We start from the raw sequence: 24,783 nt of genomic DNA on the forward strand, positions 1-24,783 counted from the left end.
TGCATGCAAAATGTTTTTTTTTCTTCATACAAATGTTAACGATCATCTCAGTAACCCAATTGAAGAGAGAACGTTTTTTTTAACGCTTGTGTCTGGCAGTACGCCCAATCTAGAAAATGTACCACAAAGAGAAAGACAAAGAAACGCTAAAACGTTCACGATCGTGTTGTTTAACAATCAATCGACTACCAAAAAAAACCGTGGGACACTGCGCACAATCCCCGAACCGTGTTTGTTTGGCCATTGTCAACGAGCTCTTGTTCTGATACAGTTCTAATTCTACAGAAGGATCCAGTAACATTGTCTCAGATTCCCCACCCCGCTCCCATTAAAATGGTTTAAGATTTCAAAATATGAAGACACTTTTCGTTTTATTTTGGACAGTTTACAAACTGAGAAAAAAATGAATTTACACGTGTGAAAACAATTATTAACAATAAATATATTGTACAAAACATCGCTATTTACAGTATATACAACGTTTTAACTAAACAATGACATCTGTTCTCGGCACCCCTTGTAACATTGAAAGTCCTTTATGCAGGATTGCCAAATCAAACTGGAAAATGTCGCCTGAGTGCACGTCTAAGCTTAATGTTCTGTTGGCTTTTGTTCTCTGCTACGCTGAACAACATATTGAATATTTTGCGCAGACGCATACGGGTATTAAGACAATGAAAGGGTTTTTTATTTTACGCATTTTCATAATTCCAGTCAAAAGACCTGCTTTCAAGCTGCTGCTTTCAAAATGTATTTTACAGCTGGACTCGTTCTGTTATAGAAATTAAACCTCAATAGGTCTCACACATCAGAATTAAATACCGCGCGGTGACAACTGGCTGCTTTGTGAGGTGCCTTTGGATCTGTTTGTTTAGCCTGCACACGCCACGCCGTCAAAACCTCTAGGTTAGTAACAGTTTTCTGAACAGAAAATCACTGCGTCAGTGAGTGCTTTCTGTTGTTAGCAGCTATTCAAATGCGGCAACGTCGCCAATTTGTCCACTTTCCCCAAAGCAGCTGCATTTTCAACTCCTTCCAGCCACTCTTTACATTTCCTCACAACAGTCTCATCGACATCACAGTCTTCTTCCTCATACTCCACGTCGTCGTATTTATATTGATCATTCAACAGGGACACTTTAACAAGCGTCCTGATGTCATTGTGGCTATCCCATTTGGCGACAGCTGCGGTACTTTTAGCGCCCGGCGCTCTTTTGCTAGGAAGCGGCCGCCTGTGCCGCGAGTCTGAGGACACAAAAGGCACGGCGCATTTCTGCTGCTTCGCCAAGAGCTGCTTTTCCAGGTTGCGCTTCTGGATGACCAGGATTGCTTCTGGGGTGAGGCTCAGGGAGAAATGAATTTCTTCTTCGACTCCGTCCTTCACGAGAGAGCTTCGGGAGGAATTTTTGCTGCTTTTCCGAATTGCAGACTCCCCCGAGCTTGAGACTGGCATGCTGTCGCAGGAGCTCGCTAGGGGTTTGGGCAACGTCAGCCAGGAGGTCTTGCACTCCACTCCCAGGTTTCCGGGCGCTCTGGGCGTCTGACGATTGCTCCTCGGTTGAGGATGGACACCCAGCTCTTTCAGGTTTGCTGATGGCCAGGAGCTGGAAAACCTTTCCTTTTCCGCCTCTTTCTCGTCCCGTGCTTTACCGTGCAGAGACTGTGGAGGCACGACGTTGGACCTCTTCTTCCTGAACAACTCCTTCCCTGGAGAACTCATGCGCTGGTGCAGATTGATCGGTGGAAAAGGCATTTTTTTTTCTCTCAGAAAAATACTCAACAGAATGAAATTAAATATGGCAGGAACTCTGCGTAAAAAAATGTCGATTGAAACGTAGAAAAAGAACTGTAGCTGCCGACTCATCGTCAATAAAAATAAGCACTTGACTCAAATCCCATTGTCTGTAACCTGTTATGCTGAGAAGCGTGCGTCTGCTCTCTGCTTTTATAACCCGGCTCAGAAGGCGTGGTCAAACTGGAGTCTTGAAACATGTTTGAGATGCCAGGTACTGCACAATGCTTCGTCACAGTCCAGGAATTTATTCTTTTCAGCAGAAGGCTATAAAGTTCTTTGTAATCCAGGGAGAAGAGTACAGTCTGATTTTAGCTGCACTTTGATAGGGTACAGAGCGCAACACATTCACATTTTAAGAGAGACTGGGGGAAAATCACTTTACATATTTAAGAGCATTTCATCAGACATGATTAAACATGAAAAAGCTATTGCAGCTATTGGCTAAAGCTATTGGCATGATTTCAAAGGCGACTCTAAAGTAAAAAAAAAAACTGTTTTTTTGGAAATGGCATTTAAAGATGTTGAGAATTGAAGCTCACAGTTTCAAATTGTTTTTAGGAGGCAACGCATTATTTTACATAGAAACTGTACACTACACAGATCAACTGTTTTGAATTATCATGGTCATTTTTAGAAGTAAATCCTCACACTTCTGACTGTAATAGATGACTTTTTAAAAAGTAACTTTCCCCAACACTGTTTAGAATTGACTGTATATGTTGTATTATTAATTTTAAATGAAAACCTAATTTTATATTGAGAATGCTAATAAATGTAAGGAAATGTTTTAAGATTCCTGAATTCTTAGCCCACTGGAATGTGGAAGTGGTGTGTCTTTCTTGCTTAACCATTAAATCCATCCACCAATATGATCTCCTATTCCCACTACCCCTAAGAAACAGAAAAAACAGTGTTTCAGCTGTTAAGCCTTCTTCAGGTGTGAGGATAATATATAATAAGCTGACAGTCAGACTGGAAGCAGTAAATTGCTCGACTACCAAGACCATCTCTCAGTCTAAATTATTATTCTTCACTGGGCATTTTGATTCCAAGTATTCTTTTATTTTCAATATTACTTGTCATGTTGCATTCAAAATAACATCAGGGTCAGTCTGAAATACAATGTCTCTCCTGTAAAAGGCAAAAACAATTTTTTAACCAGTGTTGCTTGTCAAACAAAGCAAACATCCAACAAAATGTAGATTGAAAAGAATGGATGTTTTATCCAAGTGTTTACACATTAGATCTAGGCTACCTACAGTAGACAGAAATACTGTTACTATTCATCAATTCATATTTCCTTTAAAATTATTAACAAAAGTGAATGTGCTACTGTTACGACCCAGAGTGTCTAGGGGTAAAGGGGTGTAACATTTAGGATAATTTTTGGAAGCAGGTGGGCTCTAGAGAAAAGAAAATAACAAACAAAATGGAGCTGGCTAGGAACGTGAGGGAAAGCTAATCTGACTACAAAAGAAAACCCGAAACACACGGTCTTCGGCACTGGGACGTAACAACTAGTTTCTTCATCCACTGAAGTTGCCAGAAGGCACGAAAGAGATGCATGCTCTTTTTTTGTACTGCAGGCACACACATATGATCAATAAGACAGAGAACCATAATACAGCTATGACTGTTTTAGCATTTAGCAAAGCAGAAGTCATTAGTCAAGACTCATTCTTGCAAGTCTGGTCATGAATAAAATGAAACAATGTAAGATTTTCATTTTCTTTTATCAAATGGAATGCACAACAGGAAAAAAAATACTATGCAAAGTTTTTAGTTTTTGATGATGCTTCAAAACATTACATTCATGAAATGACATCCATCACACCCAGGCTCCTGGAGTGTGCATGGCACAGAATGTACAGTATTGCACATATTTATAGAATGTATATGATCTGCAGTGTTTTTCATCAAGCAGGGCTGTGCTTTCATTCCCCAGTCGGTTTCAGAGCCTGAAACAGAAGGTTGCCAGTTCTTTTATGAAGAACTGTTTTCATTGGGGTTTTATAAAACCAGAGAAAATCCCTCCAAGAGAGCTTTTATGAAATCGAAGGGGAAATGGCGGGGGGGGGGATTAATTATAAGCCACTGGCAGCTCTTAGGGAATCATGCAGACTGGAACAGTTTGTGCAGGAAAGTGGGCGATTCAGAATGATCTCTACGTAAACTTTACCCTTTAGTCTGCAAATTTTCCCTTTATGACAAATATTAATTTAAGACAAAAAAAGTGCAAAAACAAGCCAGAGGGTCCTACAATAGTTCTGGCCACTCTGTTCTCAGCATGATGTTGTTCTGTGGAGAACAGAAGCCCCAGGCTCACATGTTGTCATGGTAATGATGTCTCTTATCATCCTCAGAATCTTTATCTACAGTTTAATCCATTTAAGTGAAGCTCTGTTACACGTAATTCCTGCTTCCTAAAAAAAGAAACCAACAAATGCTGCCAGAGCACTTTGAAAAGGGAGCTTCATGACTAACACTTTGGCAGCTGAGGATTCTCGAGTCCTTAATGCTAGGTTCTTATTTTGGTGTTTTGTTCTAAAAAAAAAAATGCATGAACCATAGGAACATTCAATGAAAAAAGAAATTGTTATTTGAATCTACCGTGTTGTTCAAGCAATTTTCATCCTTGGCTGACAAAAAAACAACATACTTTGTAATTTACTGTATCTTGCTCTACTGCATATGTATTTGCAACGTCCTTCACTGGAAGTGAATCATCTCTCCATTGATACAGAAACTGCCCATGACTCTCCATTGAGGATGCAGGCAAGGTGAGGATCAGAGCCATCCACCTATTTTCCAACCTCTTAATCCAATAAAGGGTCACAAGGGAATTAGTGTTGCAGTCAATAACTGGACAAAAGCAAAGTAGTTGGATGTCATTTATTATTGTGGGATGAATGATTTGAGTAAATTTTGTATTGATTACGTTACAGCAAAAAAAAAAAGCAAAAACCCCCAAAATTAGTAAAATTGGCTCAATGTTCCAGGGTTCTTTTCACCAAGATATCATACAGATCAAAAAAGAAACGTAACGCCCATTTGTCACATTTATACACTGCTGTAGCTAAGGGCACAAGGGTTTTAAAAAGCCATTAACAAAACTTTCTATGAGGAACCAAATATGTTGAAAATAAAAACATAGCATCCTACTATACAAGTAATGGTAGGAAATAATGCATATCCACTCATTATTGCTGGCTAAGATATAAACAACTCTTTTAGCATGTCAGATAAACTGTTATACTCATTATGAATGGTTTATATGAAGAAGTTAAGTTAAGAAGTTATAAATCATCTCTATGAGTGAATCTAATATAGATGGAAACAATCATTTATTAACAAATACCTTTCAGAAAATGTAAATATTTTCATTTAGCCTTCACACTCAAGCCTTTTCTCACTCAGCACATGCACTCTCATATCAAAATCTCAAAACATCTTCTTCAGCGAATATCATACAGCTGAATTACTTTAGATGTTTTATTTAGCTTCTAATATCACCTATTAGAATCGTATATAAGCTGTCTTTGGAAATGTATGCAGTTTTTTTAACTGAATCTTAGGCAAATACACAAGATTTTTTTATACATATTTACTGTACAAGGAATAATGTTACTGAATAATGTTCTTTCACACTTTCTCTGCTTTCCAGGATCAGTCTTAAAACACACTTATCATTTTAACTCAAGCAGGTTGTAAAGCACTTTAAAACAGCATCCCTAGAAAACAAAAACACAAAAAGTTTCTTAGGTTGCAAAACAAAGTACTTCTAATGCCTCAATACCCTGACTATGCACTTAATTAAAACTTCATAGAGATATTCAAGACTACCTTTATTGTCAAAATACAATTTAATAAATTGATATTATTCATTGTAGATTCATTCTTTATTTTTAAATGTTCTACATTGGTGGTCTCATAAAATTTTAATGCTATCTCTGAGTAAAAACCTTGCTGATGGTATGCAGGCACTATAAGATGATGCAATATTTGCAGTCACCACAGTAACAGGAGAAGGTCCGTGTGTGTTGCTAAGCAGAAATTACATCTAATCCTCAATATTAGCAATGTGACAAACTCATAGGAGGAGGAGGTGAAAGTGCTATGTGAATTAAGTTTGAAAACACAGGAAAAGAGTAATCAATGGATTAAGGAGATGACAAGTAATTTAAATCACTGGGATGCACTAAATAACCAAAGTGCTATTTAAATGTACAAGGCATCATTGTACAAACGATGTGTTAGTAGTTATTTATCACAGGCTTTCTTCGGATAAAACTGCAGTACAATATTTCATGTAACAGTTCTATAACAAATTAAGTCACAACGGAAATAAATGACCGGAAATTGGTGTATGTAAAACTAAACTATGTATTGGCTGTTGCACATCACCCAGGTGTAGGCTGTACTTGAGAGGTGGATGAGGTCGGGTCCTCCTGTATGTTAAACACTTTGAGACCCCTTGTAATGAAAAACACTATATTATGGTATGAGATCAAATTCAGAAAGAGTTCCAGCCTAAATTCTCCTCTCATGACTTGCATTAATAAGATTTGTTTTACATATTAACTGTAATATTTAGCAGTCAAATGTGCAGGTCCCAGGTCAAATTCAGATTGTTGTACTGATGACAGACACAGGTACTCTGTATGTGTTATTCTTTCCCTGTCTGTCATGGTTTCCTTGTGGAAAACACACTATAAGAAGCTTCACAGCTCTCTAATCTGGATTAGCAAATTGTCTGTGGGAATAAGAGATTCAGAACACTGAGAGCATTCAGAGACAACAGATGGGACAACATGAAATAAATGCCCTGCTATAATAATAACTTTGGCATAACACAAGCATAAGGTAATGCAAAAGGCATTTGTTAATGAGTGAGTCTGAAGAAACAGATCCATATTTCTACAAAAAAATAATTGTATGCATACATGTTAAGTAAAATGACTACTTTGAACATTTTAAAACAGAGCTGTATCTAGTTCCAGAACATATTTTCACAACAAGAATAACAGAATCAGCTAGTTTCATCAGTATATCCTTCAGCAGGCCTTGAAACACAAATATTGACAGAATAACTGTAAGTTGTCTGAGGCCCATTTCTAAGCATTTTAAATATAATAATACCTGGACAATGGACTGCACACCATTCAGCACACAAGTGTGAAACACAAAATCTCAAATATTATAAGCAAAACATTATATGAATTTTATTACTGCTTAAAGTAACACCTGTTCTCTTCAATAAGCAGGTTTGAATTTGAATTTGTGATAAAAGCAAAGTTTGAGAAATGCATATGAAAGAGCTGGTACACTTACCTGGCAAAAGGAATGTATGAAATGCTATACCTGAAAGAATAATTAAAAACACGTGTTGAGGGTTTCTGCTGACATATCTGTAAACATTGCAATTACTCTGTAGAAACAAAGCCTTCCTTCTGCTTCCAAAGCAGATTAGCACACAATGTTCAGGCAGCAAATCATTTAACTGTCTTTGAGAAAACTGGACAATTTCAGGATTTCTGGTACACAATTCAGATTTTTAGAAGCATGGTTTCATGGGGCAGGCCGAGTTTTAGTCTTTTAAACCACCAAAAAAGAGAAACTTTTAGAAATCCATACAAAATATTGTTAAATATTTTACCAACATGTGCTCAGAAGGGGAAGTGAATGGGACTAGTGACAGGCGAGGTACTGTACATGCTCCAGTCAAAGGAATTCAAACAAAACATAAATTAAAATGCACTTTTGATAGCTTGTGAAAAATCCACCATAAACAAGATATAAAAGTAATTTATAACTTTTTTAGAATGAATGAACTCCCGGATTAAAAAATAAGCAATCCCATGCTAGTAAAGTAATTAAACACAAAGCCAACATTGTTAATAATATTCTTAAACTACAGCAATATGGGGTTTCCTGTATTTCCTGCTGTCTACTGAAGCACAGGTCAATAGATACTTAGCATTCACCCAACATCTCCCTCCCACGTGTGTGCTACTCAAACTTCTCTCATGCGTCACAGGTGGTTGCTACAACAGCGCTGGTCACACTGCAGTGGAACCTAACTGGAGTCTGCTGGATGAGTGGCTTAGGGAGGAAATGAAGTACTGACTTTTAAAGACTGCAATTACATGGGCAATAAATCCAGGCCAGCCGGCATGTGGAACAGCAGGCACATGTCGGGAAATTTTAATTGCAAAATTGACAACACAAAAGGAAACAAAAGTGCCATGAGAAAATCATTATTCTTCCACTTCAAAATACGTACTAAATGTCCTCTGATGTGGTTCGTGACTCAGTGACTGAAAACTTAGAAATCTGAAGTTTCTAGTACGATTTGCTTTTCCATAACTAAACAGCCTATAGATTGTACAAAAGAACAAAAATGCTTTACTCAATTTGATGAGCACACAAGCTAAAACTAAATGATACAATCCAGCTTGTTTAGGTCCCTGATGAAATACTATTTGCCACACAAAAAGTGGATGTTCACGATTGTCCAGACAGCAGCTGGTACCTGTTCTTTGTTTCCTTGGCTGGCCAAAAGGTCATGATGTTTTCAGCAGATGGGATTAGCTTTTTCACAGGCACATTTAGCTTATTTACCAACAACAAGTTTAACAGTGGAGTGAGGGCCATCTGTTCACTGGGATACTGACGCAGACTTGACAGAAAACACATTCCATCAATCCTTGTAATTGATAATTATTTCAGCGTCTCTAAATATAGGCTGTATGGCTTAACTCAAATTGCAGGATGAATACAATTCTATATTCAAACATACAATATCACCAATCAATATTACCCAGGACTTCTGAAGAAATTGAAAATAAATTGTACACATTTTAACTATCATATTTCATTACTCATCCACCCTCCATGTTTAGAAATATAAGGACAGAAAATGAATGAGTCTGTAAATTGTATGAACAATGTTATAGATTTTTAGATAGGATTTTCTGTAGCAATAAAGCATCAGTAGACAACATGAAATGTTTTGCATCAACATACTGAACAACTTTTAGGGATACAACCGCGTTATTCAGTAAAAGCAAAATGCTTCAAAGACATGTATGATCACCAAAATATTAATAGCTGATTAAGGTTTAAATTTATATTGACTAAATTTGGCATCATATTTTAATGAAAACATTAAAATGCTATTAAATAAAAAAATGATAAAGTATGTGATTATAAATAACAATGAAATTCCCTATGAAGTGTAAGCACTAAAAATCCAAAAAGCCATTTTACTCAGACTCTAAACTGACATTTAGCAGAAAAGAGGATTTAGCATTAGTCTCTGCTAAGCCTTGTTTCAGTTTAGATAAAGAATAATGGAGTCAGTTAAAGCCTTACAGTAGAGCTACACCTTGACATTACGTATAAAAGAAATGTGGGTGTTCTTCAAAAAAGTAATAACTATACATCAAGATCAGCCTTAACAAAGATATAAGCAAACACCATTTTTCTTGCTTCACATAATTTTTTAATTTAAAATATAGTATTTTTTTTAGGAAAGTTTCAACTTATATTTCATTGTGAAGAAATATAAATATTAACAGTTTTCATAGCTGCCTGTCTTGGTACAAAAACATCCTGCAATATTTCGATTAAACAGCATAAGCAATGTTTCAACTAAATATAATATACCAATATAAATCTCAATCCCAGAGGTCCCCTGGGAAAATGTCTGTATAAAGTACTTAATGGATTTAAGGTTTAAGAAAAAAAAACTTACCAAGTCATTGCCAGGAATTGTAATATGCAAAACAAAATTGCCAGTCCCTTCTTGTGCCACTAGAGGAAAAAAAGCATACATTTCTAAAACAAGATTCATGGTTCATTAAAGCCAAAGAAAAATAGCAGGGATACAATCCCTAATGATTTTCCTAATAATCTCATCCCAATTACATGGTGAGTATTTTGTACTTTTACGTTTTTTTTCTAGGTTGCCAGTTTCCCTAATAACAACACAAAGCCAAGCATGTGCATTTTCACATAATTAACAGAATGCAAAAGCATGATAATTTTATTAATATTCTGTTTTAAAAGGATAATAAAGTTCACTTACCCAGAAAACAGCACACAATGTCAAAATTAGGCACAGCTGAGGAATAAACAGAAACAATAAGAATAAATACATTTTTTTATTTATGCAGCTTATGTTATATATCAATAAATCAATAAAAAAACATTTACAAAGAAAAGAAACCAACCTTTAAATGGATACGTGTGTAAGGTTTAAAACATCACCGACAAAAGTGTGATAGCTTAGCATAATTAAAACCCACATCATTGGACCATTTACTGTAGATATATTGCTGGTGTTTATAACTTAGAATCCCAAATTGGAACAAACTATGACAACAACAGGTCCCAAATCTCTTGAATCTTGTCGTAGCATTTACTGTGCATCAGTGAAGTCCAGTCCTTGGGGATGCCATGAGTGCAATGATGATTGCATACACAGTCCTTTGAGGCACACGTGTAAATATAGTGGAAGGAAAGTTTTAACTTTAGCTACATTTCCATCTGTCCATTTCTAACTGCTTTATTGGGTACCGGGTCACAGGAGAGCCAGAGCCTATCCCTGGCAAGCAATGGGCACGAGGTGAGATACGCCCTGGAGTGGACGCCCATCCATGGCTGGGCACACACAGACACAGGCACTCACACCAGGGCCCACTTTCACAGAAGACAATTAACCTGGAGCTCCTGGAGAAACGCACAAGAAGGAGGACGTACAAACTCCACACAGACAGCACCTCAGGTCTGGAATTGAACCCAGACCCCCAGCGCTGCAAGGCAGCAATGCCAACTACCGCGCCACTGTGTCGCCCATTCAACAATTTTAAAATTAAAACTACCAATGATTTTTGTTTTATAATGTACTCATACAAACTGCTTTAAGGCTTGGCTCTCTGGCAACCCATCCTAAACTCACCTGAGCTGCTCATCATCTGACATACTGCAAGATCCCCAACGCCCAACAGGAGTGTTAGCGCTGACTGGAGCAGCTCTCTAAATGATGTCAATGTGAGCCTGTGGGCACCTCACAAATAACAGGAGTTGGAATTTTTGGGAAAGCATAAGAGAGCTCCGACTGACTAGTCCCACCCTTCTCTGGTAATGCTCTGCCAGTTGTTCAGCACTGCTTCTTAATGTCCCATTTAGCCATCTAGTGATATAACCCAGGATCACTCTGACTCTAGTTGAACAACCTGGTAGTCCCTCCAGCAGGTTTCAAAGGGTGTGCTCATTTGTACATTTCAACCTACTTATTATGTGTATTAAAGTTAAACCGCTCTTTGAATGCCTTTTGCCAATTTCTAAAGAAAAAGGCATGTAACTGTTGAAAGACATTCTTCAGTAAGAAGCCTTTAATATCATAGGCCCCTGGATGTCAGGTAATGTCAAATCATTAATTATCACTAAGCTCATATTTCAAAGCAGGTTTTACCCCAACCACTAACTTATCACAGCAAAATACACATTTTAATAACAATATTTACCAGCATCACACATGTTGCAATCAATCTCGTAGGCTCGAACATTCGTTTTAACTGTTTTAATGGTCCCATGAGAAAGCAGGTACTAAATAAAATAGAAGAAAAAAACAGTTAAAATACATCCACTAATAACAGAAACAAAATTATGGTAGAGAAAGCACTGGTAGTTGTCATTGCAGAAAAACATATTAGCAGGTGATTTGAAACCACCTAACTATTGTACATGATTATTATGATTTCTTCAGAATTTAAAGGATAACCACTATTGTTATGGAAATGAACCCTTAACCATTTGAAATTCAAACCACATTCAATCGATTTCAGTTACACACTTCAAGCGCACAAATTCCTCAGTACATTTTTATGTATGTTAGAGTCAATATAATATGTTTCTTTGTGGATTGTGGTTGTAGAATACTCAACAGTAAGAGAGTTACTGCAGCCTGAAACACTACATTTTTAGCTTTTCCTACAGGTACAAAACAACCAGATTCAGGTCACATGGATGGCCAGCCTGTTACATCCATTAAGGATAACCAACAAATATCACAGACACTGTATTTCATCTATTTTAATAGTCTCATATAGTACTTTAGGTCAAACTGCTATAGAAGACCACAATATGTTACAGAAAGTTTTTAGAAACAAAGGCTGGGCTTTGCAAATGTTCTCAGGTGTTTGGATTGATGTGTGGAGAGAACGGCCTGTCAACTGATCAAGCACATATCAAGTCTGCTCAATTACAGGGAAAATATGGCCTTTAACTGGTATACTGTACTTCTAACTTCAAGCTTAATTATCTATAAAAGCTTAATTGTAGAGTCACAAAAGGAATACTACTGATAATAACTGTCATAGTGAAAACTTTAATTCATATTTTATCACACAATCCTAAATACCTGCTGTTAAACTAAACTCAGAAATACCAGTACTTGGAGATGTACATTGTTCTATTGTTTAGCATAAAAATGTGTTGCTAAAGTCTTTAGGTGAAGTTTTTTCCTGCTTGCAACAAGCTAATAAGCATAAAACAAATTTGAATGTAAAAGTAGTGTCACTATGCTATTACATTTTGAAATTTAAAATAACTACAAAATAATATCAAAACTTTAAATCCAAATACAGATTATATATAAGAAAATCCTCCAGACCTTCCTGCCATTTGTACAACGTTGGCTTTAACACAAACTATCAAAGTATCTCAACCTTTGCATTACAGGCCAGCTATATTCAGGTTCTCTATGTCTGCAGCCCAATACTGTTTGTTTTATTTTCAAAGATTTCAAATACAGCACAACATAAAATTGCCATTCAGTACTAATCATGCACATAACAATGCTTTCAGAAAAAGGATCACATTTTTCCACAGGTCAGAGACAAAAGCTACTGCCCTGTCGTGCCAGTCATCCCAATGACACATACGTAAGCAGACTGAAACTTATCAGCTCTGAAAGGCAACTGTGTTTACACTGCACTTTTCTTTTTCAGTAATAACACAAGTGATTTATTATATCACTTCACCATATGCTTTAGGTTCAAGTATTTAAATACATATTTAATTATGTGTCCAAGCACACTATCCATACTGCAACATTAATTTTCCAGAACAGCTGCTGACTGATAGGCACAATATGTACTTCTCTACCAAGGCAACCCATAACGATTCTAAGATGTTATGAAATTTACAAACCTCTTGTTCCAAACAGATGATGCATCTTAATATGCCTACAGCTGATACATACATAGATCAGCCTAAAGATGAAAATGGACAGTGGAACGTAGACAAAATTCACCTCTACACTGTGAATAAAAACACTGGAAAGCTAGAGTTGTAAGAGGACAATTACATGGAATATTAGGAATGAAACAGTTCTGAAATCTTAGCAAATTAAAAGAAGAATTCTCCTTTCTTAAGCCCTTTATTGCATGCTCTAGGCTCGATATGTGGCCCAGCAGAGTGTTTCATTACCCCTGAAACCAATTATCTGTTGTGTCTGCGTATTACTCAAGTACTACTGGGAAATCTAGTCTGTACACAAGTCTCTTTTCTTATGCCTCCACTGAAGCTGCATCCCTGTGCACTTACATAAAAATAGCTTTGCAAGCACTTTGCATTATCGTCTCAAGTTTGAAATGGGTCACTCTTCCAAATACTGTTTTCAGCAAACAGAAAAAGGCGCAAAGCAAAACGTATTATAGGAGACGTCATAAAAAGAAATTAAGAACAGAACATGTGGTAAAATAAAAAAAAAAGATCTTAATGGAAAAAAAAACTTTAAATAGATACTTGTCACTGAAGACATTCGGGCTCAGTTGCTCTGTAGTGTAGCGGAGAAAATCAATTATAAAAAGACACCTGAAAAAATTAAATAAATTTAGAAGCGCAGCTAAGTAACTTGAAATGAAAACGTGTGTTCACGAGAGAAAACGGAAATTTATTAAAAAGTCCGCTGGAGTACCACTGCAAACTGATGTTATATCTGGTCAATTATTTCAAGAATTTTAAAAATACAAGAACTGAGCTCTTAGAGTGAAACATGAAAGCTGAAGAGTAAAATATAAAATGGTTATTACACTATATGCACATAAAGTTCAGAGCTCTTACACAACATGGTTTAAGTGGACATGATCTATCTATTCACTTGGACAGCATACAAAACTAATCTACCTGAGTGGATGAGTATGTGCAGCCTAGTAAACATTCGAGAGTATGAATGAAATCATGTAATATCCATTTCCAGACTTTGATGCCAGTCCTTTGGGATTCCTGTGTCAAACAATGTGTCTTCCAGTACTTTTCATCTGTATTCTCATCTCCAGCTGAGAGCACAGGGTGCAAATCAAGTCTGTTTTGTGGAAGAGAAAAAGGCTTCTCTGCAGATCAGGTTTTGGTCTGAGCCCATGAGATAGGTTTCCGAGTCAGAATTCGGCTTTGTATCTTAGAATGGCTATTTGCATAAATTCAATTCATAATATTAATGTGTAATGACCTGCAAAGTGATTAACTGGGCACCAAAAGCACACACTACCACTTGCTTCACAAATGGGAAGGAATTATTTTTCAAATATTAGTACTACTGCACAGCCTGGAACAGGTCACTGGCTTTGACCAGATATCCCAGGTGGCTCCGTGCACCCAGGGGAATGCTGGGATTTGCTGGCCAGGCAACTGTGGAACCTGCGGCGCCCTCAAGCGTCACTGAGGGACATGCCTCTCGTCCAGTAGGCACTGCACCTCCTCCAAAACACGAATGGTTTGATGGATGGGTGGGATGAAGAGCCTGTATGCATTTCTTTGTTCTCCATGATGGGGAGAGACAAGACTTTAAAGACACCTGAAGATTCTTGGGTGCATACATTAAAAAATAACACATACCTGGTTAGTGTAAAATGGAACAAAAAGCACGTCTTCAAATCATCCTAATTTTGTGGTACATACCTACAACTACAAATGCCACAAAAGCACGCAACACTCCAACGAACAGTGATAATGACTCAAGGTGCCACATGTACTCTTGTACTGGAGTTCTTATTCCACTCCATATTGCCTTCCTACAATGGCTCTTCTCTTAGTCTGCATTCAGCATTCCTGTAACCTCAACAGAAGTAACATTTTGGTGGGGGTTAAACTCATTAAATGTTTCAAGTTACTTATTTGACAGAAATGAAACGGACAATTGCAGTTATTTTACTTGCAACAGCTGTCCTTATAGGAGCTACCAACAATGAATGAACCTACTATCACAATTAAGACAACTGGATTTATGTAGAAAGAAAAGCAGATTAAACCTGTATCTTTTCAGTAAAATATTACCACATAAGACAGTTGTCATTTCTCACATGAATTTACAGATAGAAACTATGCCAATGGATTCGGTTCAGATTTAATGCTTAATATTTTCAAAAATGCAATAAAGACGTGTGTAATATTAACAGCTGCCAGGCAGTGGAGGTATTGATTATGACAACTTAACAGACAGACCTAACAAACCTTACAAACAGTCCTAAGGGCAAGGCAAGGCTGGTTACCAAGACCATGACATCACTGGTTCAGCACCAAGACAACAATGCAAAAGAGCAAAGTTAACCATCAATGATGGGCAGAATGACTAATGCTTAATGTCCTGTGAAAGCACAGTAGTTCCATTCTACAAATTCCCAGAAATCCCCCTCAATATCTGTTTACTATAATATGGTTAATATTTTAACTTCCATATAGTTACATTTTCTTCTAAGTGTGTTAACATAGTCAAACTGAGTGGGAATTATTCTAGGGCTGCTTAGAAAGGTAGGGTGAGGATACCAGAAATTAATGACACTGAAATTAAATTAAACATTGGAATATATGCATCTGAAAATTAATCTGCTAGTGTGTGAAACATTCTCTTTTCAGTCCAGCAAACCTTTTCACACAAAAGATGCATCTTGTTCTCTCAAACAGCTTGCCACTGGTACTCTTATTTCTCCCATTGGGAATTATAGGAACATTATAGGAATGCATTTTACATTTGTGTAACATGTTCTTCTGCAGTACTGCTGCTTTCACTTTCATCAGGCAGTAACTCATAAAAGTACTGCAGATGAAGATGACTGACATCAGAAAATACTGACTGCTTGTTGAAACCACCACAAAAATATTTACTTTCATCAAGCCTCATGAGAATGACGAATATCGAGTGTGCAGGGCTCTGGCCTGGATAGGGTGCCTGTTTATCAGAGGGTTACTCCTAGCAATGATGATATAGTACCTTTCACCATGGTACAACACAGCATGGTTTCGAACCCACAACTTTCCAGTGAAGAGTCCAGAGCCTATACTGCTAATCTACACTTTCCCCATATAATCGTTCAAATGCCTTTAAGACGTTTTTGTGCATCAGCACTCAAGCTTTTCTAACAAAAAACAAAAGGTTCCATTTTTTTATTACCCTGAGATAATTACTCCATCAGTCTTTCTGGCAATCCTAAGAAAAAAGATCATTGGATTTGATCTGATAATATACTTTAAACTTTGTACTTTAAAGATAACATCAGAGTCCTGGAAGATAAATTCCCTTGACATAATAGGAAATACACGAATAATTATTATGGATTAATAACTGTCTCCTCATATTTTTACACACACTGAGATGACAACCTATCTTGTAAATTATTGCTGTTGACAGGAGGCTGTCCGCTGTCACCTATTGGACTGGAGTGTAAGTTCGCAATGCCGGTGTATTTTAAAGCCACTTTTTAAATGCTTAGTTTTTGGTCTTTGCCAAATGAGCACCTTTGCTGTGGGAACACAGGACATTCTCCATTCACCTGGTTTATTTCTACATCTATGCCACAAAACCTTACCTTAATTACTTTAAAAATAAGTCACAGCTTGAAACAACTAAGCTTTTTTCACTTAAAAGCGCTGGATACTGAGAATTTGTCCTCAAAATCCATATTCATTACACAATATACGTACAGTATGATGTATCATAGTCTTTTACACCAGGAACACAGGGCTTTAGTTAAGAGGTGTTTGCCTTTTGTCAGCTTCAGAATGCAAATTATAAGTACACTACTATACTGCATGTCACAACACTCTCATGTTACAGGGACCAACCCAGTATGATTAAAGATCTGTACACACAAGATGAAGTCATCAGTGTAGAGGTGCAGAGTATAAACACACCAGGGAACCTACAGTTTGTTTTCATACACAAAATACCCAAGGTAACAAAGACTGTGTTGATCTAAATAGCACACACTGTATTAATAATAGAGCTTTAGCTCTGCTACAGTTTCTTTTTTCCTGAATGTGCAGGAAAGTAAGAGGTTAATTGGTCACCCAGCAGTGTTGATTGACAGAACAGAATGAGTTGGATGGAAAGCATGTTATGTTGCTAAATACATTTAAGGGTCAAAACAGATGAAATGACACATTTTATGTGTAATGATTTAAAAAAAATGCATGGGCTATTCATATGATAAAAACTCTTCAATAGGCCAATGAATAAGGTGCAGCTCCTTTCTGGCTCCAAAATCCATGGCGGGGTTGAACGAGAGACCGTTGACACAAATGCTAATCTTGAACCACACAGAGAAACGCCCCTTTATCTGCACAAGTATCTGTTCTTGTCCTCTCTAATTTACATCATTGGCTGCAGTCTTCCAATAAAGACATTTTATCGACTCAGCATATTTTTTCAAAGAATTCTGCAGTAGAATGTCTGCATCTATTTACAGTACAATATTTCACAAAAGTTTTATTTAAATTAAAACATAATGCAGATCTTACCTGAACAAAGCAGCAAAATTCCCTAATGTGTAGAAAACTGCAAAGAGCTGAACTCCTTTTGGTAGAAAAAGCAATGCTGTCCCCTTAAACACAAGAACAACAAATATAAAATGTAAAAGAAAAAATAGAGAGAAGTGTACTCATATTTAAAAATAAATAAGACCAATACATTATATGTATATATAGGGCATGGCATTTTTCTTGACTAATTTTCTGACCTGGCTTTCGGCAGTTATCATTCAGTTCAGCTGCGATACTAAACAATCATCCCATTGTGGTACCCAATACATATTTAATCACGTCAATTAACTGTCATGTAGATGGATATTGACACTTATTCAGACCTCTTTTTTCACAACAGTATCACAGACAATGCAGCTCTAAATTAAAATGATAATCAGGAACTTGAATATAATGTGTCAACAACAGTTTTGTTTTGCTTCAGGCGCTGAAAAATACCAGAATAAAGAGTGCAGCATTAAAAAAAGCACAAAGCAAAACGATAGCAAAATGGAATTCAGAGCACATCAATTTTATGCTATACATGTTTTTTCACTTGCAATATTCTTCTGTTCGATTTAACCACTGTCAGTTAATTTATGCAATTAATGCGCAGAGTGCAAATGATGCCTGGAGGAATACAAGTGAACTAAAGGTTAAGAGTCCCAAAGGTCAAGAAAAACCCAAGAAACCTAATTATACACAATACAGTGCAGATCTTTATTATCCATAACTTTCTTTTTGTCTTGAAATAAATCATTTCTGGAAGTGTAGACCAACTGCTACTTCAATCTAGTAAATTTATGCAAAGGTGTGCATTAAGCAACTCTTGCTGTACAAAGTATAGTACAGTCGCTGTGTTTCGTATTTTATAGAAGGAAATGTAAGTTTAAGATGCAGCCATACTACAGCCCCTAAGGCTTGTTTCTGCCAATGACACGCATGTTTTTTTAATATTTCTATTTAAGTTGATGGTTTTTATCATTTAAAAATAAACAAGAAATCGAACAAAACACAAAATCCTTAGAGGAGAGTAAAGATATTTTCAGAACACCGCGTTATGGTTGTGAGTCACTATCTCAAAGGCCAGCATTACATCAGCCTTGTTCTGGTAATATACGCACACATGTGCCACCCAGCAAGTGTGATGAATAAACATATCCAGTAACAGGTCGAGAACAGGCCTGCTGCTCCATCTTGTGGAAGCCCAGTGCAAATTCTATACTGATCTGAGGTATATACTCTGAAAAGTGCATCACGTGCTCCCCCCCCCAAAAAAAAAGTGAATGGAAGGAACTTCAGATTCCCAATACACACGGTCACATCTCAGAGCTGCTCATCAGCATGTTCCACCTTGTCTTTACAGAAGCAACAAAGAAAAATATCCTGCATTACAGAATAAATGTAAGTTCTATTCCAAACACTGACAGATGAATGAAGGGTGAGAAAATCAGATCTTGGAAGGAGACACAGAATATGATCATACAGAATCAGCTCTACTGATTAGCCCCGCAGGTTTGAAGGATGCAGCTCTACAGGTATAAAGAAGAGCCCACCACACAAAAATCTAACTAAAGGTTTTCCTTTACTACAGCTTTCAAACTTCGGATATTTTTAAAACAGGCCTCCATATCCATTTACATTACTATCTTGATTCTTTTTAAATAAATTGCTTAAACATACAAAGTATAATCAGTTAGACAGCTCCAAACTAATTTGTTTGTTTTACAGTCTCTACATATTTATAGACTTGTGAAGATTTAGATGAGCACATGAAAAAGCCAAGTCTGCACTTACAGAAAACCTATGGCTATGGGTAAGGTGCAAGTTTATAAATTATTAAGACTTTTATTTAAAAATGAGAACATTTTGCCTGCTCATACAGTGGCATTCAAAGGTATTACCAATCCCCATCTAATGCATAGTCGTGTTAAGCACTAATGGAAGAGCATTATAAATACTGCTTGTTAAGATCTGCCTGTTTTCAAAATGCAAACCAGAGGATGCAAGAACAGAGAAGTGGAGAATAAGAGGAAGTAGATTTGAGAATGAGAACAGATAGAAAGTCTTTACACAAATGGCTGTGGGAGTCTAGGAAAGGTTACCCCCTCATGCTGTCAAAGCTGGTATCTTTTTTTAAATATTTTTTTTAAGTATTGGTAAACTAACAGTGAACAACAGTTTAAAAAAAAAAGTTTACTCACAAGAATGGAACACAAAACCCCAGCAGCAAAGCAAATCACAAACCACTTCACTCTGGTACTAAAGCTTAGTGTACCGGCATCCAAAACCTTGAGAAAAAACAAAGAACAATTATGAACATCAGCAGAAACACTTCTCATACTTAACTTTACCTCACGTACATCCGGAGAGCTCAGTGGAGCCATTATACAAGTTAAAAAGCGCATGATAAATCGCTGAATACCCAAATCTCTGCCCACTCCCATTACCTGACATTTTTTAAAATAACCCCACCCAATAGTCTGCTCACATACCAACATTATATAACTGTATGCGCTTGTTTTACCAAGAGTGAAAGACACCTGTTAAAAAGACATGGAATATACTGTGTATCGATAAACACTGGCACTGGAAAATAAACAGGTAGCCTATCTATATTAAGTTATATGGAGAAAACACTTCATGAAGATGGTGGTGTAAAATGGACTGGTACAGGTACCATAAACATCTTAACAACTGGGCTTCCAACAGTATCATTAGCTGGATTGCTGAGAATCTAATCTGAGAATCTCACCATCAGTTTTGGATTTTTGTTGTTGACCACTTCTATTGGTCATCAGTACCAATTTCAGAAAAACTCCTCAGGGTCTTGAATAAGATACTGGGGGAAATGTGAAGCAATCATTCAAGAGGAGAAGCTTTTTATTGTTTTTTCCTTTCTATATGCTTGACAATAGTGATTTCCTTCCTAAGACCTACTGCATTCATCTCAGGTTTTAAACTCTAAAATTATATCACTACCTACACTTACACAGGCCTTGAGCTGTTTTCCCACAACTAAATTGGTTGTAGGGCAACCAACTGCACTGTGTCATATCAACGCAATACTGCTCAAGGCATCATTTCATGAACACTTTTTTCATGTGGCATTCCAGAGCATGACAGCCTGTCTTGCTCCCACTACATTCCAAAGAGACCCTATGCATGATGTCACCTGACCAATCAGGCAATAGTGTTTGGTCAGCTGACTATATATATATAAACAGGAAGCACAAAGCTTCCTGCGGCTGATGTCAGCTATCTGGGAAAGAGAGCAGACTTCATGCTGTGTGCTGTATCTGAGGGAAAGAACATGGAGAATGAGTGATGGACCAGGAAACAGTAAAGAAGGGTGTTTTTATTTTCTGAGATTCTATCCACGGACAGAGATTTTCTACCTCTGGCACAGGCCGAGAATATTTTCTTCATATTCAATTGTAATCTTGTGTCATCTTTCATTACCGAGTCAGAAATAGGCCCCTGGGCTTATGATTTGATCAGCTTGAGTCAAATCTCCTCTCAAACGCCTTTGCTGTCTACAGAAAAGATTTAGCTCCTTTAAACTGTTCAAATATTTGAAATACCCCAGGAACTAGGAAACTAGTCTTGTTGCTCTCTCTTAAGACCTAAGGTTACAATACCATTTTCATGGTATTGTAACCATTACTGCAACAAAAAAGGGCAAAATGGATACAAGAAAAAGCCAGTTGTTCCAATTTTTGTTTGTACAACACAAAACCAGGATAAATGTTTCAGAAACCACTTTGGTGTTTGCAGGACTACGCGAGTTGAACATCTTACCTTCTGGGATCCATCTGCTCCTGTCGCAAGCGTGTAAAAAGTAGCAATGCAAACACAGTTAACACAACAGGCAGGATTAAACAGGAAGCACTCAGGGTTATTGAGATGACAAGATCCTGATGTTTGCAAAGGGTATTATTGATAAAGCATGCTCATTTTGAAGTACATTCCTCACATACACGTTGGAAAGACAATATACAAACTTTCATCACAGTTTTTCATTGATTTTCTCTGCCTGAAGTCATGCTTCTCGGTAACCCTATTTGCACATTACCTACAGATAGTACTGTAATTGAATTTCAATCTAAAGAACTTGTGAGTTATATTTGATCCAGGCTTACTGTCCAACCCACATGTGCCAAATATTGTAAAACCATCATTCTTCCATATGAGAAATATCACCAGACTATGTCCTTTGTTGTCTCTGACTGTAGCTAAAAAGCTAGCAAAGTCATTTGTCTTCTATGTAATTGACAATTGCAATGCCCCACTCACTAGGGTATCTAAATCCACTCTGAGCAAACTTCAACGTGTCCAGAATTCGGCAGCCAGAATCCTGACCACGTCTAGTGCAAGTGATCACATTACTCCTATCCTGGTGTCCTTGCATTGGCTTCCTATCAGGTCTCGTGTCAACATCAAAATCCTCATGCTCACCTACAAGCCTCTACCTGGCTCGGCACCTCCGTACCTGTCTGACTTTTTATCTTCCCACTTCCCACCACGCAGCTTTCATTCATCTGAATCTGGTCTCCCGTCTGTCCCCGAAGCCCATCTACCTACTGGGGGTTTACAGGACTGTTTTGTTGTTGCACCCCAAAGGAGCGGTGGCTCTGTGGCACCTGTGGCTGGAAGGTTGCCAGTTCAAATCCCACAGCCAGCAGAGGAATCCTACTCCGTTGGGCCCCTGAGCCAGGCCCTTAACCCCAGCTGCTCCGGGGGTGCTGTACAATGGCTGACTCTGCGCTCTAACCCCAAGCTTCTCTCTGTCTGTCTGTCTCATGGAGAGCAAGCTGGGGTATGTGAAAAGAAGAATTCCTAATGCAAGAAATTATAAAGGGCTAATAAAGTGATTTTATCTTAAAGATTCATTTGAATCCAGACTCAAAACCTTCTTATTTAGAAGGCTTGTATTTAATTAGTCTGTGTCTGCCCATTTGCATCTTCAACTGCACCCTAAAACCTTCTATTTCTTTGTGCTATTTTTATTTCCTGTGTTTGTTGCCATTTATTTTGTTTTAACTGTTTCTTTTAACTTTTTTTTCTGTAAAGCTTTTCGAGTACATGCTTTAAAAAGCGTTAATAAAATAACTTTTACTAAAACACTCGCATGGACTCCCTCGCAGAGTGATGGGAGTTCTGCCCAGGTTTTGCAGCTCCAATTCCATCAATGTAAATGAAAGATCATTGGTTTCCAACAGGGAACTGTTGACCCTAATGTCACTATGCGCTTAAACTGTGTGATCCCTGTGTCACTATGTGCTTTTAAGTGCTCTACTCATGTTTTGTATAGCACGAGAAGAAAAACCCTGTACAGCAACAGTTACGTCCAGTCTAAAACGTGCCTAGTCTCTCACTGGGAAAAAAATGTTTACCAAGAAACGCAGGGTCTTTTATCGCTTTTGTGCTGAATCATGTCATTCATAACAGCTCTTCAGACCTACAGGCCTGGTGCAGATCACAGTGATAAACTACTATTAACCTGACCGAGAGCAGCCACTGCAAACGAAACAGGAAGTAAAATGACTACTGCAGAACTTTACATTGCTGAACAGAATTGCTTGACCTGCACACACGTCTTAGTGTGCATCGACAAAAGCTCAGATGCATGGATAATTTTCAACTAACGATCATGCCGCGTGGCTCAAGAAGAAGAAATAATTCACAACATTTGATCAGTTACGACCAATGTCTTTAAACAACAACATGCAATATGCTAAAACAAATGTGATTATATACATTTACAATAACTTCAAGAGCAGGAAAAAACTGCAAAGAAGTGCATCCGTCACAAAATCGCAGTAATTCTTACTAAGGTCAATAATAAGAATAAAAGGTCGTGTAAATAAGTAGCCTTACAATCCAGAAATAGAAGTGCGAACTAAAATACAGGCTTGTCACGCTTGGACAGATATCAGCTAACTTTCAACCATTTCTGTTGTCATTTCCTACCTGTGCAGTGAGCCCCTGTTCCTCGTCCTCCTGACCACTCAGGACACGACGCAGCTTGTCCATGTTTTAAGGGAACTTGCGCTTTTGGTTTTTTTTTTATGCACTCCTTCACCAGATACTAAAAACCCCCGGAGCACAGAAACTTCTCCCTTAACTTTCAGTCCAGTCTAGGTGTGTCAACACACGGCGAATTGACACAGGAAGTCACGAGGCTGTGCTGCTCGCTCATTGGCTGCTCCGTCCCCTGCGCCATGACGTCACCTCTCTACTTGCGCTTTTGAACTGCTGGCTGCGGCCCGAGTGGTTGTGGTTTGAGTTGGGTGTTTTGTGGAAGAACGGGTTTGCATGAAGATTGTTGAAAAGGCATGCGACGTTCCTGCATAAAGTCAAATAGAAATTATCTATTCTAAATAATTGTGCTATAATAGAATATTATATAACTCTCAATTGGCGTTTGCATGGATTTTAAGAATTTGATGAATAGCACAAGGTAAATGCATAATAAATAGCGAAATGAAACTGGCCTCAGCGCAAAATGTTACAAATACATTAGTTCTCGCACAGACTCACGGAACCCCAGGTAATTCCCCAAGTTATAAAACATCATTGAAGGTTTTAGTGTTTCTGATAGATTGCCGGATAGTCAGAACGTTTCTTTTGAAATCCAAGAGATGGCGCTATCCATCTTTTGTATCCATAATGTTTCTGGTAAAACTATTCAGCAAGTAAAAGGCTATGAGATCACTTTATTGGCCATATAAAGTTTCTTGTATTAGAAATGTGTCTCATCGCGTAACCCAACTTGCTTTGCATGAGACACACAGACAGGGAGAGAAGCTGGGGTCAGAGCGCAGGGTCAGACATGTATACGTTGCCCCTGGAGCAGGGGCATAGCCAGGAATTGATTTTTGAGTGGGCCTGTGCAAAAGTGGGTGACCCGGGCTGTAACTGACCGTCATGCCAGCATAGGGGCACCCCTCCAATTTGCAATGCAATCCTTGAGCGGTATAATTAAACAGCAGAATTAGTGGAACCTTATATATATATTGTAACGAATTCGGGTTTCGGTACAGAATGGAGCAGGCATGGGACTCAGGGAATAGGGCTGAACACATTTATTAACTTGAACTTGAACCGGGAAAGGTACACACACGAGGACAGGGGCTACAGCGCTGCACACTCACTAAACACACACACACGTAGGGAAGAGACTG

General features: G+C 37.8%; 2 protein-coding genes across 2 annotated transcripts; both read right to left on the bottom strand.

The window, feature by feature from the left end:
* Nucleotides 1-352: 352 nt before the first annotated feature.
* Nucleotides 353-2,012, bottom strand: prr18 (proline rich 18). Its single transcript, XM_006638806.3, has one exon. The coding sequence runs from the start codon at nt 1,862-1,864 to the stop codon at nt 962-964; it is 903 nt and encodes a 300-aa protein (XP_006638869.2). The 5' UTR covers nt 1,865-2,012; the 3' UTR covers nt 353-961.
* A 2,661-nt stretch (nt 2,013-4,673) lies between these two features.
* Nucleotides 4,674-23,772, bottom strand: sft2d1 (SFT2 domain containing 1). Its single transcript, XM_006638655.3, has 8 exons — nt 23,570-23,772; nt 19,801-19,887; nt 17,597-17,679; nt 11,326-11,407; nt 9,885-9,920; nt 9,552-9,610; nt 7,127-7,156; nt 4,674-5,526 (listed from the first exon to the last, which is right to left on the bottom strand). The coding sequence occupies exons 1-8, from the start codon at nt 23,630-23,632 to the stop codon at nt 5,487-5,489; spliced, it is 480 nt and encodes a 159-aa protein (XP_006638718.1). The 5' UTR covers nt 23,633-23,772; the 3' UTR covers nt 4,674-5,486.
* Nucleotides 23,773-24,783: the final 1,011 nt, after the last annotated feature.

This window comes from Lepisosteus oculatus, chromosome 17 (genome assembly GCF_040954835.1).
Source record: "Lepisosteus oculatus isolate fLepOcu1 chromosome 17, fLepOcu1.hap2, whole genome shotgun sequence".
NCBI lineage: Eukaryota > Metazoa > Chordata > Actinopteri > Semionotiformes > Lepisosteidae > Lepisosteus > Lepisosteus oculatus.

Excerpts from the sequence above, each read along its gene's own strand:
- prr18 (XM_006638806.3), bottom strand. The coding sequence starts at position 1,864 with ATGAGTCGGCAGCTACAGTTCTTTTTCTACGTTTCAATCGACATTTTT.
- sft2d1 (XM_006638655.3), bottom strand. The coding sequence starts at position 23,632 with ATGGACAAGCTGCGTCGTGTCCTGAGTGGTCAGGAGGACGAGGAACAG. Across the intron at positions 17,680-19,800 it reads GGGTTTTGTGTTCCATTCTT|GGGACAGCATTGCTTTTTCT; the intron begins GTGAGTAAACTT and ends CTTGTGTTTAAG. Across the intron at positions 9,611-9,884 it reads CATTGTGTGCTGTTTTCTGG|TGGCACAAGAAGGGACTGGC; the intron begins GTAAGTGAACTT and ends TTTTTCCTCTAG.